General features: G+C 28.8%; 2 protein-coding genes across 3 annotated transcripts; both read left to right on the top strand.

Annotated features, from left to right (window-relative positions):
- Positions 1–1,956: 1,956 nt before the first annotated feature.
- On the top strand, positions 1,957–7,806 carry LOC113852642 (vacuolar protein sorting-associated protein 2 homolog 2). Of its 2 annotated transcripts, none has more exons than XM_027482967.1 (11): positions 1,957–2,065; positions 2,491–2,535; positions 4,017–4,051; positions 4,140–4,190; positions 5,540–5,644; positions 5,712–5,783; positions 6,148–6,219; positions 7,204–7,284; positions 7,375–7,410; positions 7,504–7,562; positions 7,660–7,806. In XM_027482967.1, the coding sequence occupies exons 1-11, from the start codon at positions 2,032–2,034 to the stop codon at positions 7,721–7,723; spliced, it is 654 nt and encodes a 217-aa protein (XP_027338768.1). In that variant the 5' UTR covers positions 1,957–2,031; the 3' UTR covers positions 7,724–7,806. The 2 variants fall into 2 exon arrangements, with proteins under 2 accessions (XP_027338768.1, XP_027338767.1); XM_027482966.1 differs by having other exon boundaries at positions 7,504–7,566; positions 7,640–7,806.
- A 4,428-nt stretch (positions 7,807–12,234) lies between these two features.
- Positions 12,235–13,120, top strand: LOC113852353 (CASP-like protein 1B1). The gene is made up of 3 exons (XM_027482580.1): positions 12,235–12,470; positions 12,579–12,702; positions 12,875–13,120. Exons 1-3 carry the CDS (start codon positions 12,235–12,237, stop codon positions 13,118–13,120), a joined length of 606 nt encoding a protein of 201 aa, XP_027338381.1.
- The last annotated feature ends 1,021 nt before the right edge of the window (positions 13,121–14,141 follow it).

Below are 14,141 nucleotides of genomic sequence, written 5' to 3'. Positions count from 1 at the left end.
CATTTATTTTCACATTAATTTTTACTATTTGATAAATGACACGCGGTTGTAGCTAACAACTTAATTCTTTATACTTTTTATTTAGATGAGAAATAAAACTTATATTTATATTACATATAAAAGGAGGTATTTTAGTAATTAATTATTTATTTATTTTGTTATGTGCATTCTAATTTTATTATTTTCTATTTGATTATATTTTTAATGTCTTTTATATTTTCCAAATTATTATCTACTATTTTTTTTACTTTTTCTTGAAACTTATTAAATTATATATCTTTCTTTATTTCTATCACATTACTCATTAGATTTATTTTTTATATTTTATTCTTTTTTCTCTCTTAAAAAATTATACTTCAAAAAATATTTAAAAAATTATAAAATTTATTTAGAGTTACGTTTTACCTTAAAAATTCATGACTGATAATTACATATTTATTTGCATGATAAAAATAAATCCATATTTAAATAACCTAGAAAATATTAAGAATGTAATAATATATATACCTTAAATTAAAATAGATACAGGGCAAGTAAAAAATATAATATTTTATTTATCATTATTATTATATATTTAAAATAAATAAAAAAATTAGTTAAATTATATATCATAACACATTACTAAAAAGTATGAGCAAGTTAAATAAATTATAAAATAATACCATACATTTACAATATAAATTAAAAAAATTTATGTATAAGTATTACATCATCATTATGTGTTGTATAAATATTATTATTAATACTATTAAATGTAATTTTATAATTTTTTTAGTTAATTTGACTGATTTTGTTAATTTAGAATAATTTTTCCTAACTACTATGTAGAACTAGTCAATATTTCCTATAATGTTAAATTGTTGTGAAACACTTCCAAACCCTAACTTGGATTGCTAGTCTAAGTTTCATTTTTTAAAACCCTTTGAATAAATTAATAATGAAATCATATGCAAGAAAAGATGAGAGTTATATAAAACCAATAGAAAAGTTATTTCAATAAAATGATGAAACTGCTTGAATTTTAAGAAGAATATTATGTGTATTTGAAAGTTACATTCACAATTAGATTGATATAATATTTAAATTATGAAAACTTGGTTTAAAATTTACCAAACCCTCAAACGCAGTGGGGATTTAGCCTACAAGATAACTTTACCACCTTTTTTAAATATCTATAATGGATTACATGTTTTCCAACTCTTAAAGCATGTTCTCCCAATTCATGTCATTTGCAATTGAGAGAAAACTAATTTATGAGACAATGCGTGGACAAAAGAGGTAGATGGATACCATTAATGGGATCCAGATTCAGTGTAGTCTACACGAAAACTGCACCGTGTATTTAGGTAAAATTTTGTATTTTTTTTTAAGCAAAAATGTGTTGGCTTAATAAAAAATATAAAATAATGTAACGAGACGGAGTAGTTAGTGCACTGAATCCAAATCTCCATTAATAATGATCACATGAAATAAAGTTAAAGAGTAAGATGTAGAGTAAAAAGAAAAAAAAATAAAGAACTTTCAACTTTTTAGCTTTAGTAGTCTATTTTACTTTTAGTCTGTATTCATTTTTTGAAAGACTAAGAAAAAGAATGAAAAGAAAATTAAAAAAAAATTTCTACAAACTATTTTTTAGTTGTTAAAATTTAACATTTTTTTATAGATATTAAAAAATATATAATAAGAACTTATAAATAGTATTTTTTTTAATAATAAAATATTAGAGAATTTTATATATCAATAACATTAAATATTATAATTTTTATTTTTTTAACTTCTATAATTAAATATATACGTCCCTAATAAAAATATAAATTTATTAAAAACTTGAAACGCGACGTGCGTTTGGGTAAAAGAAAATGGGGTAACGGCTACTTGGGGATGACCGTTGGGTTACGTGGATAGCCAGCACGCTCCCCGAGGCCTCTTCTTCCCTTTCCCTTCTTTCTTTACACGCTTCACACACACCACTGTGCCACTCTCTGCTTCTTCTTCCTCAATTAGGGTTTTCTCTTTTTCGTGATCGACGACATGAACATCTTCAAGAAGAAAACCTCTCCCAAAGGTGCACCCCTTTTTTCTCATTCTCTCTCGAAATTTTCCCTTTTTTTAAAAATCATTTTTACTCTTCCATATTGCGCTAAAGCTTTGGATTTGCCTTCAAAATTTCAACTTTTTTTTGCTCTAAAAAGGGAAAATCTTTACTTTAGTGCTTGGTTAGTGGGAAAGCTCGGGTGGGAAATAAAAATGGGAACTTTCGATCGAAGACACGTTGGAATTGTGAGCCTGTGTCCTAAATTGGATCTAGTGTATATTGCTAAAAAACTCAAGGTTCTCTGAAATTCTTAGAAATTATGGGTTTAATGCTGCTTAATATTTGTGATATTGTTTATGTTTGATGAAAATGAGGAAAAAGTTACAGTGTTGCGTTTCTAATTGTGTCTGGGTAGTGGCCCGCATTTACGTTTTTTTTCATTTTGTTCATGACAGAAGCTCTGCGGACAAGTAAGAGAGAAATGTCTGTTGCAACAAGAGGTAATTACTTGAATTGAATGAATGCTTTGTTCAGAAGTTCTAGTTTTGAAGTTTGAACTCGTGAATGTACTTTGCATAAATTGGGTTGTTTACATTGTGAAAGTATTTTTGTCCAAAATAGGAAATATTTACCAATTTTGCTGGCTGAGTATGCGGTACTTCATAATATTTGTGTTTTGCTTGTTTGTTGAATCTTCTCTTTCACTTTTGCTTTCCCCAAATAGAATAAACATGGATCTTCATATGATTAACAGAGTTACAAGAATAAAAACAACTTATGCAATTCAGCTGCAGGACCTACAGCAACTTCACGTAGAATAATAAAATTTAATGTTGGTAGTTTTTTTTTTTTTTTTTTTTTTTTTGCATTTCAGAAAAAAAATAGTGGACAAAGAGTATAATCATTGTGAATTTCCCCTTTTGAAAATAATGAATATCATGTGGGGGTAGCATAATTCATGAGAGGATGTAATGTACTCGAAATAGTTGGGACGATTGGGAGCTAATAGTTACAGTCAAATAGTTATAGGTGAAATGTACTCTATTTTTATGGGAGGATGTATAAGTAAAATTCCCTTGCAAACTATTTTTTATTAATCATTTAAGTATTTATGCATAAAATAGTTAATAATTGTCTTCCTCTTGCTTCTTGCAGTAATAATTGTGTATATAGTTCCTTGGGTTGTCAATCAAACAGAAATACTACTGATTTGTTGTGAAAGTCACAATATTGTATTCCTGGGATTGATTTGTTTATAGTTAGGAACTTTGACTGATCAATACATGCAAAGACCTACCCCAACATGCCTGAAAATTCATTAGTTGTGTTGTTCAATAAGCCAATGTTAAATTTTAGTAGAAAATATTCAGGTTGATGTACACAATTCAAGCTACACAATTTTTGACAATCATTTTTGTTCCTCAACTTTAATTTTGCTCTTCCTCCAATATTTTTAATTTGTGTTCTACATGCCCAGTTTAAAAAGAGATTGGTATCTTGTTGATGGATATGGTACTCACTATTATTAAACATTAACTGCTGATTTCATAATAAATATTTAAAATTTTATTAAACAATGAAAAATGCTTGATGGGTGGTACCATACCAAGAAAAAAAAAAGGGTACCAGAGTAGTAATGCCTGTTATTTGATTCAAATTAACTGCATTAAATAAATATTTCTTAAAGGCTTTCTTTCAAAATATTACCATGAAAATAGGTTGTGTATCTTATCTGTGGCTGTACATTTAAAGACATTATTAGGAATTAGTGAAAGGCTTCACATTTGATATAATTTTTTTAATTTCAATAAAGTGACATTATGTTTTCTTTTGTCCAATTTCTTGTTCCTTTTTATCTGTGGGCTGTTCATTACAAGGAATTGGTTGGAAATATTTGATATCATTGCTTAGTTTTCATAAAGTGCTACTTCTGTCGCATATTTGTTTGCGCTTTCTTTCTTTCACTCATTCTTTCTTGTAGGAATTGAAAGGGAGATAGCATCACTTCAGATGGAGGTACACATATCGCTAATAGAGACTTTCTTAGTGATTTCCTTTCTGTTTCATATTTCTTTTTAGTGCTTCATTACCTTGTCAATTGCAGGAAAAAAAATTGGTGGCAGAGATTAAAAGAACTGCTAAAACTGGGAATGAGGTATGTTCCTCATTAAATGTATATCATCCATTTCTTTGTTGTTAATAAGCTATAGAAATGTACTGTTTAGGGGAGGAGATCCTCTGCAATGACAATTTCACTGCCTAGGATTACAACTGTAAAATTATTAATTTATCTGATAAAAGAATAATAAAACTTGTATTTTAAAATTATGAACGGATGAGTAGGTTCACATTGCCCTCTCCCATGTTAAATTCCAGTGGAGAGGGTCCCTATCCATGGTTTAGTGTTTATGCAATCTACAGAACAGATTATTGACCCTGAAATTGATAACAACATTTAATCAGTTTTAAATCAGTGTGCTTTTGTCACACTTGGGTCCAAGGTGTGGTGAATGAAGTTCAACTATCCCACATAAATAGTGTAGAAGCAGTCCTTGTAAAGATTTAACAATAAAACATTTCCATTGCCAAATTTTCCTAATTAAAAATTCAACGAGTATGGTTGAACATTACCTTGCTTCAACATGGTCATTGGCTAGAACATGTCAGTTTAATGCAGGAACGTATCTTGTATTTAAAAGACATTGTTGAAGTCCCAGATCTACTTCCCATGCTTAAATAAATAAATGTTAAAGCAATCCTTACCTTATTTTATGAGCTAACTTTTGTAGTAGTTGAGTTAGGTCTTAAATTTAAGATGGTATCAGAGCTTGATGTCGAGTCTTTGCTTACAAGGATTCTAATGAACCTTCCTCTATCTTAATTCAAGGCAAAGTGTATAGTAGTTTCTTTCCCCAAGGACACAACAAAAACTACCAGAGAGGAAAAGGAATAATTGTTTCTCTTATTTTATTTGAGTTACAGCTGAATGACTTGTAAGCAGAATTGGATCCTAAAAATGGAAACCAAATTTGCTATAAAATCAGGTAAGAAATAAATACAAATATAAAATCTTCTATGATCTAGTCAAAATCTGATACAGATATTGTAATAATCAAATTTTCCTTGGCCATATGTTCGGTTTTTGCTACTCACCCACTAGTTACACCGATTTCCTTGACCTCAAACTCTTCTCTGCTTCATTGCACATTGTACGTGGACTATAACTGAAGTATCAATTGCATATCTTGTAAGGCTCAAATATTTGAATGTTAGGAATTGGTTGAGTGCATACATAGTACACATGCATGGTACACTCAAATAGCTAAGCTCATAAATATAAAAAGCTAAAACTTCCATGTGCAAGATATTGATTTATTTTTAATTTCTGAACTGTTTGAGTAGTTTTTATCTTTTTTTATGTGTTTTTGTGTTGGTCTGAACTTAGAAGTGATATTAAAATGGAACTATTTTAAAGATACTGAATAAACAAGTCTCTGGTTACAGGCTGCCACTAGAATCTTGGCTCGTCAACTTGTTAGGTTACGTCAACAGATAACCAATTTGCAGGGAAGTCGTGCTCAGATCAGGGGTGTAGCAACTCACACACAGGTATGCAATAAGTTTTTCTTTTATTTTTAAATTTTCAATTTTCATAACTTCCAAAGTTCTTTTGCAGGCATTATATGCAAGCACTTCAATCTCTACGGGAATGAAGGGTGCAACTAAAGCAATGGTGGCAATGAATAAGGTATGCTATTCAGATTGATTCTGCTTTGTATTATTCAAAATTATGAAATGCATTTCTTTCTGTTTATTGGTAATAAATATGCAATCAGTTTTCATTTCTCAAACGCCTTCACCCATCAGAACACCTAAAGGTCAAAGGGTCAAACTCGACTGAATATGCCATTACCAGGGAAGAAATAACTTGTTTCCATTGGATATGTTGACAGAAAATGTAAACGTTTGTTCTTTCAGCAATTTTCTGCTGTCACTGAATCAAAAGTTCCTTATATGTGATAAATGCATTTGTGATGCTGATAAATTTTTGCCATAATTTTGTATTATGACTAAAATGATACACTAATGATTTATCTTACTTTTCTTCTCAGCAAATGGCACCAGCAAAACAGGCTAAAGTGATTAAAGAATTCCAGAAGCAATCAGCACAATTGGACATGACGGTAATTTATCCTTTTAAGCACATTTCTGATGTGCAAGTTCCCTGCATTATTGGTAGAACATTGAGATTCCTCAGTAAGTTCTTAAGTAAATGGTGGGCTGGCATTTAATCCAGTTGTCTGAGAGAGGGACCACTATGTCTATTGGCTGGCATTACAATTGCAACTCCTCTCTCTTCGTGAAACAGGATTTGCTCACTAAAAATGAAAAGGGAATTATTTGGTCTTCACTTCAGCATAAAGTGATGTTAATATAAATTATATCAGTCCACTATGTAGTGTTCTGATGTGAGTGATGTCCTATATTTTGGACATTAATCATGTCAGAGTATCTGTGTCAGTCACATGTCCCGGTGTTGGTATCTGAGTCCATGCTTCGTATTAATTTAATGTGCGGCACTGTCATTAAGCTTGTAATTTTCAGCTGGAAGCCAAAATTGGTCTCTGTTAAGGAATACTGAAAAGGAAATGAGAATTTTTGTACTGGAAAAGATTGAGATGGGAATTGACAGAGATGCTTTTCAAGACTGGGAAGGAGACAAATTATAATCAAGAAGCAGTAAGTATAAGAACTAAAAGAATGGAGGAAGAAATTAAAACTCAAAAGATAGTAATAACAGCTAAAAGAAATGAAGGAATCAGAACATACTGCAGTGGCCTCAAATGGCAGAATAGAAGCAACCGAAAATGAAGTATCCAGAAAAACATCGGCTTTGTGTTTCAGTAGTTTCTGTGTTTAGAGGTTTTTTAAGGAAGCTGCTAATTGAAAAACACTTTAGTGTCTTCCATTTTTCAAAGAAAAAAAATATCAATTAGGCATCAGCTGGAAGTGAATTAATTAAATGGAGTGCACTTTTTATTAATTAACAATAATAGGATACTTGTCAAATTTGTAAGACAAAAGCCTATAATCTATGGTGAGCAGCTGCTGTGCCCATAGCATTTGACAACATTTTCTTTTGCTTCATAATGGTGTGCTAAATGCAGATTGAGATGATGTCAGAATCTATTGATGAAACTTTAGACAAAGATGAAGCCGAGGAAGAAACAGAAGAGCTGACTAACCAGGTGAGTATAAATTATCAACTTAATTATATAGCTTGCTATTTTAAGTAAATATTTCCTTTGTAACAACAAATTTTCATTTATTCATGATAGGTTCTTGATGAAATTGGAGTGGATATTGCATCCCAGGTTGGTTCATGAATTCATTGTCTTTGCATTGATTCTTTCATTTTAATTGTTTTTCTGGATGTTGAGCCTGATGCTGGTCTTTTATGATGGTAGTTATCTTCTGCTCCGAAAGGTCGAATTGCTTCAAGGAATACTGAAAATGTTGCTCCAAGGTTTGTATTCAATCTTATTCATGGACATGTATACAGTTTCCTTCATCTACCAGTTAAATACTGTGGCATTTTAAGAGAGAATTTATTGTGTATGCAGATCACAAGAATCCCAAGATGTTGAAGATCTTGAAAAGAGATTGGCTTCGCTCAGGAGAATATAATAAATATATGTTGCAGCTGCTCATCTATATGCTTCTTAATGTACAAATCGATATAGACCATAGTAATGGGTAGATTGAATTATTGTCACCTCATATATTTACCCATTTTATGTGTATGTGTTAGATATAAAGAATCAGTGAAAATTGTGTTAGACTGAAATATATATCAAGCTACCTGGGTAAGTGGGGACTTTATTTCTATATATATAAAAAATTTCTTATTGGTTTAAAATAATAATAATAATAATAATAATAATAATGACTCGAGTGTTAGTCCCGGAGGAGAAATCCATGTGTTGAAGAGAGGGAGAATAGATTGCAGATGCCTATTCATTAGTAGTTTGAGGTATTTGGATCCTCTCCCTTCAGGACAGAAACTAAACGTCCAGATTCATTTATATTTAAGTAAATTGTGCTTAGTTTAAGTGAATTATACAAAAATGATCATACAATAATGATGAAAAGTCATGCAAGAGAAGATTCTTTTTCTTTCCTCTTTTTGTCTCTTTCTCTCATGCCATGTTTCAAAAGTTGTAAGTTCCCTTTGCTTTCTCCCACCCTCTTCTCAAAATTTTCTAACATTATCAACTTTTCTAATCACTTAGATGAAATCGTAATCAGAACTTTTAAGAGTATTAGTTATTTTCACGAGCTGTGTGCCAAACAACTTGTTCATGCTTTCAAAACTCATAAAGAACTGAATTCTCTTTCTTTAAATCCATCCATGTATCTTGATTCACCCATAATAAAATTGGTCTCAAACTCCAATTCTTAATGCCAATCAGAGTAATGCTCTCCATAATCTTTTTCAAACTTATTTGAAAAGTGACTCATGACTCTTTTTCTCTAACTCTTTAATCAATTTTTGTAAATAGGGGTAAAAGTTTAATTCTCTAACACAATTGAGTAATTGAGAATAAATATTAAATAAATTTTATGTGATTTTTTTTTATTTTTGTATAATCTTTTAAATTTATTTAATTAAAAATAAAATTAGATGACCAGTGCTCGCTTTAATAAAAAATGATTTAAATCCATCGTTAAGTGCCGATAGAATATAGAGTTTAATAAATAATATTATTATTTTTAAAATTTTGGATTAAACCTCTTTAAACATAATGATTTAGAGACTGATTTTCGTCTAACTATTATTAGCACATTTAAAACTCGAAGTAGCTAGTTCAACCAATTCAACCAAAACTTACTTTAGCATCTCCTTTGTTAAATTCAAAATTTTATAAGTTTAGAATAAGTGAATTCTAGACAAAAATTAGTTGAATCAAATTAAAGTTGGTAAAAAAAATTAATCAATAACCGGTGATGAAAATTTATTTGAACTGATTTTATTTCTATTTTTTAATTAAAAAAATTTAATGACAATTTGTATCATGTATTTTTAATTATAGTGTCATTTTTATATTAATTTAAAATTTAGTGTCTTAAATTCTTAATATTTTATGTCAAATTTTTTTATTATTATTACACACAGAATTTAGTCATAGTTCAACTATGGTTAAAATATTCAACCGTAAATCATTATCTTTATCACTTTATTGACTAATTTAATGGTTGAAACATTGTATGTTAGAATATAAATTACCCCTTTTATAGTAGGACAAAAATTATTACACGAACAATTTATAATTAGATATTGGAATAATATTTATAGACAAATAATTTTTTATTTCCATAGTTTACTCCGATTTAATTTTTTATTTATTTCTTACCTTATATTCTTATAGTTTTATTTAGATTTTAGTACCGATAGTTTACCAGATATTAATCTTTAATACGAAAATAACAAGGACAATAATTTAAACGGAAAACCCCATTAGAATCAAAACATAACCTTCCTAACTTATCGGAACTAAAATTAAAATAAAGCTAAAATGTAAGATTTCATGAAAAAATATTAAATGATAAAATATTAAATATTTGTGTATATTTTTAGAATATCCAATGCAAAGAATATTGGTAAAACATTAAGCTGATTAGTATATAAAAATATTATTAAAGTATGACCTTAATCGATCTAAAATTCCTAACATGGCAAGACTAACGATGCGCTTATAAATCAAAAGATAGAGAATAAGTAATTAACAGCATAATAAAATAGCATTAGTTCATGTTCTTAAGACAGCATTAAAATAGAGTTGTTTTTCTACGAAGGCCAAAATTCATAGATGATGTAATGGTTGTTTGGATTTCCTGTAAGGTCAAAGTTTCACATAGAAAAATGGAAGAAGGGAAGTGATCGATGATAGAATATTCTTGAGAGTTGAAGCTACGAAAGTGATGCTTTTTTTTTATCACAAGAGACGCAATGATGTAAGCTAAAATGACCCCTTATATTTAGTACTTAGCTTTTCGAGTACTAAATATTAAATTGTGCGAATCCAAATTTAGTCAGAAAACATAAAATCCTGTTTATTCGTGTTTAAACATTTATAAGAATGTGCTTTAAGAATTAATATTTACTTATATTTCAATACCATATTATATATTAAAATAAAGTAAGATGATAAAATATTTATTAATTTTTTAATAAAGTTTTATAAATTTGATAAAAATCTGTAAACTAATTAATGGTTAAATAAGTGAAAATTGTATTTCATAAACAGTTATCAAGTGATATAATAATTCAAGTTTAACCGTTAATGATAATAAATCATAACCTAATGATAATGAAAATCTCTTGAAGAGAAACAAAGACAAAAGCAGGAACCAATGCTATGAAAAAATTAGCAAAAGAAAGAATAGGAAATGACTAAACAAACATGATAAAGAAAGTATTGGCTCTAACAGAGAAAGTTGGGACTTTGCTTCTACCATTTGATTGGAATTAGAAGAAAAAGGTAAACAAACATAGGAATTTGTCCAGAAAGGATCAATTGGTGAATGCAAGTTTAGAATATTATAATAATCTTTATAACAAGTTGAAGATATTGATTCTCACCCATTTACATGTTTTCTGTATACATCACAACAACTTCAAACCTGTAGCTCACCCTTATACTCTTGTTATAGGATCCGTCATAAAATGAGTAGTATTTTTTTGGCATCACATTCTATAATAATTTTATTAATTTCAGTACTTAAAATTTAAGTTGAAGTAATTCAAATGATATTTTTTTATTGAAAAATATAATATTTATTAATTTTTACATTTTTATTATAATAAATTTATTTTAAATTTCTTATAAGGTTGAGTTTTTTTATTTTATTTTAATGTGGAGAAAAATACAGGAAAAAAAAGGAGAAAAGGGTGATATAAAAGAAATTTAATGAAAAGAGATAAGATGAAAAAATATTATAAAAATATATTGTGAGAATATTACGTAAAAAAAAAAAAAACATTTCTGTAATCCAAAATTAAATGAGAAATGAAAACTGGCCTCCTCAATGAAGTGGTTCGCTAGAAACTTGGTGCCAAATGACCAATGTAAGTTGTACAATGTTTAGAATAAAATTTAGACACACTATTTTGAGTATTTTAATATTTTTATTAAAATTAAATTTTATCTAAGAAATTAGTTTCAAATTTTAATATCAGTCTTTATTATATTGATATATTGCTAAAGTAAAATCTTAATTTTAATTAAAAAATAACATTTTTTAAGATATTACATATAAATATTGTCATAATGTTTGCCAATACCAATAATAATAATAAGGTTTTACTAAACAATATCAAGATACCAGTTAAAGAATTTAAAATAGATTTTCTTTTTATATAAAAAACACATTAAACTTCATTGAAAATCACTTGTCACATTTACATATCTCAGCTCTTTATTTATCATCACAAATATATAAGAGTATTACAATTAGTATTTTTTTTTCTAATAATAATTTTAAAACTAAATTAACGGAAGAGTTATCTATAAAAACTTCATGATCAAAATATAGTTTTACAAAATTCAAGTACTATACATGGCACATGACTCTATTTTTTTTCCCCTTCTCTTTACATATAAGAGACGTTGCTCCATTTTCTTGTTTTGGTAATGAAAAAGGTTAGGAAGCAAGTAAAAATCACTTTATTCAAAATTCATTAGTCTACCGAATCAAGAACAAAATAATGAACATTTGACTTTTTTTAATCCTAATAATTATGCCAAAACTTGTTTTACCTATGAGTTGAATAATTGAATTTCCTAAACAAAAAATAAAATTTCTTATATTTTTTAACATACAATAACGAATATACTAGTTTTATTGAAATAATCTAACTGTTTACACCAACGAAAAAAAGAAGAAGCTATATGGACTATTTTGGCTTGATCTCTGATTTCTTCACCAACCAACAACGACCTGAAATTTAGTGTTGGTTATACCACCCAAGAAATTCAGAGATAGAACCCACACTTGGCTTCTTAGACTTAACAAATGATACGGTTGATCAATTTCACTATCCCTATCTATAATAACCCATTAATCTTCCTGATAATCTGCATCATTATCACCCATCACTTTCTCACACTGGTAATTAAGTGCTTAATTGCTTCACAATGGCCTCAGAAAATGGAGAGAAAGTAGAGCTTGGTCTCAATGAAGTTCCCGAGACAAAGGCAAAGAAAGATTGGGTTCTTTTATCCCTAAGGGTGGTTGCATTTTTGGCCACAGCATCTGCAGCACTTGTGATGGCTCTTAACAAACAGACCAAAACCTTAGTAGTTGCCACAGTTGGTAGCACCCCAATAACAGCTACTCTTTCCGCAAAGTTTAACCAAACTCCAGCTTTTGTGTAAGTTTTCAACTCTATAAATCTATGATTTTATGATTAATAAGCATTATTACAATGTGACACATGTATACATTATTTTTATCATGAGACATCGTGTTGTTGATACAGATTCTTTGTCATAGCCAATGGAAATGCCAGTCTCCATAACTTGGTGATGGTAGCAATCCAGATATTAGGACCCCAATATGATTTCAAAGGACTTCGCCTTGCATTGATTGCTATATTAGACATGGTGCTCAATATTATTATTATTATTATACAATCTTTTAACACATGTATGAAAATATGCAATAGAAAATCACCATCGTCATCACCATTTACAGTCCATTCTAGAAAGAATAGTTTATTTAAATTTTATTATTACTGATGTATGAAATTTTATTGCTTATATTTGTGGGGGTAAGATGACAATGGCTCTAGCATCAGCTGGAGATGGTGCAGCAACATTCATGTCTGAATTGGGAAGGAATGGTAATTCGCATGCAAGATGGGATAAGATATGTGACAAATTCGAGAGCTACTGCAACCGAGGTGGTGCTGCCCTCATTGCCTCTTTCATTGGCTTCATTCTCCTCCTCATTATTACAGTAATCTCCATTATCAAGTTGCTCAAGCCAAGTCGCATTGCTGTTAACCATGCTTCTTCATAAAGAACACACCATATTATACACCCAATAAAGTTCCCTTTTTTCTTGGTCATACTATTTTCTAGTCCATTTTCCTCTTTGAATTAATGCTAGTCATATATGTAATTTATGTTGTACCTCAGGACACAAATAAACAGATGTGGATTACATATAACTTTTTCTTGTGGTTACTATGTACTTGGAGCCCCCCTTTTAAAAAGTGTAATTACTTAATTCAAATAAAATATTTTAAAATCATAAAATTTCAAATGATGTAATATAAATATCTTAAAATTTAAAATTTTCTAAAATTTTTAATTTCTCCGTTTAAATACAACCTTAGAGTTTGTACACAATTGGTGCAACGAATTTCAGCTTCCCAGTTCTTTTGCTACTGCTTTTCAAATTAAGGCTAGTTAATAGTTTTGTTTTGTTTTTTTTTATAGTTTTCTTTCACAAATTAAATGAAGATATACATAGTAAATTGGATAGGCTCTTCCACGTACACATATCTAATCTATTATTTCTATACTATTATATAGGATATTTCCGTAATTGATTCCAATGACAGTATTATGTTGTATAGTAAAATAAATATGCAAAAATGTTAAAAATAATTTTATTCATTTTTATTAAAAAAAAAACAAATTCATATTAGAGGATGAAATTTCGTATTTCTTTGGACGAAGTTTGAGGCATCAAATGATGGGATGCTATTCTATGGCACGAGCTAGATTCATGTTTCCGTGACACAATGCTAATGTTACATGCAATTTGGGTTGACCCCTAAAAAATTTATATTCATATCTAGTACAAATTATTTTCTTGAGAGCCTAAAGCTTTGATGATTTATTGTCATAATAATAACTATAAGAAAATAATTGATCTAATTAAAGGATTGGATTACAAATAATATATTCTAGAATTGTATCATACGCTTTTTATTTTCATTTCAATTCTTTTTGTTTATCATTCTCTGCTCTGTATATATATATACACACAAAAATCAAACAAGCTTTTAATGTTAAATTTAATACTTGAGCAA

Source organism: Abrus precatorius, unplaced genomic scaffold, assembly GCF_003935025.1.
Source record: "Abrus precatorius isolate BTA unplaced genomic scaffold, Abrus_2018 Scaffold10, whole genome shotgun sequence".
Classification (NCBI taxonomy): domain Eukaryota; kingdom Viridiplantae; phylum Streptophyta; class Magnoliopsida; order Fabales; family Fabaceae; genus Abrus; species Abrus precatorius.
Note: the sequence above shows the minus strand (reverse complement) of the source record. Positions and strands in the feature narration are given on the sequence as shown.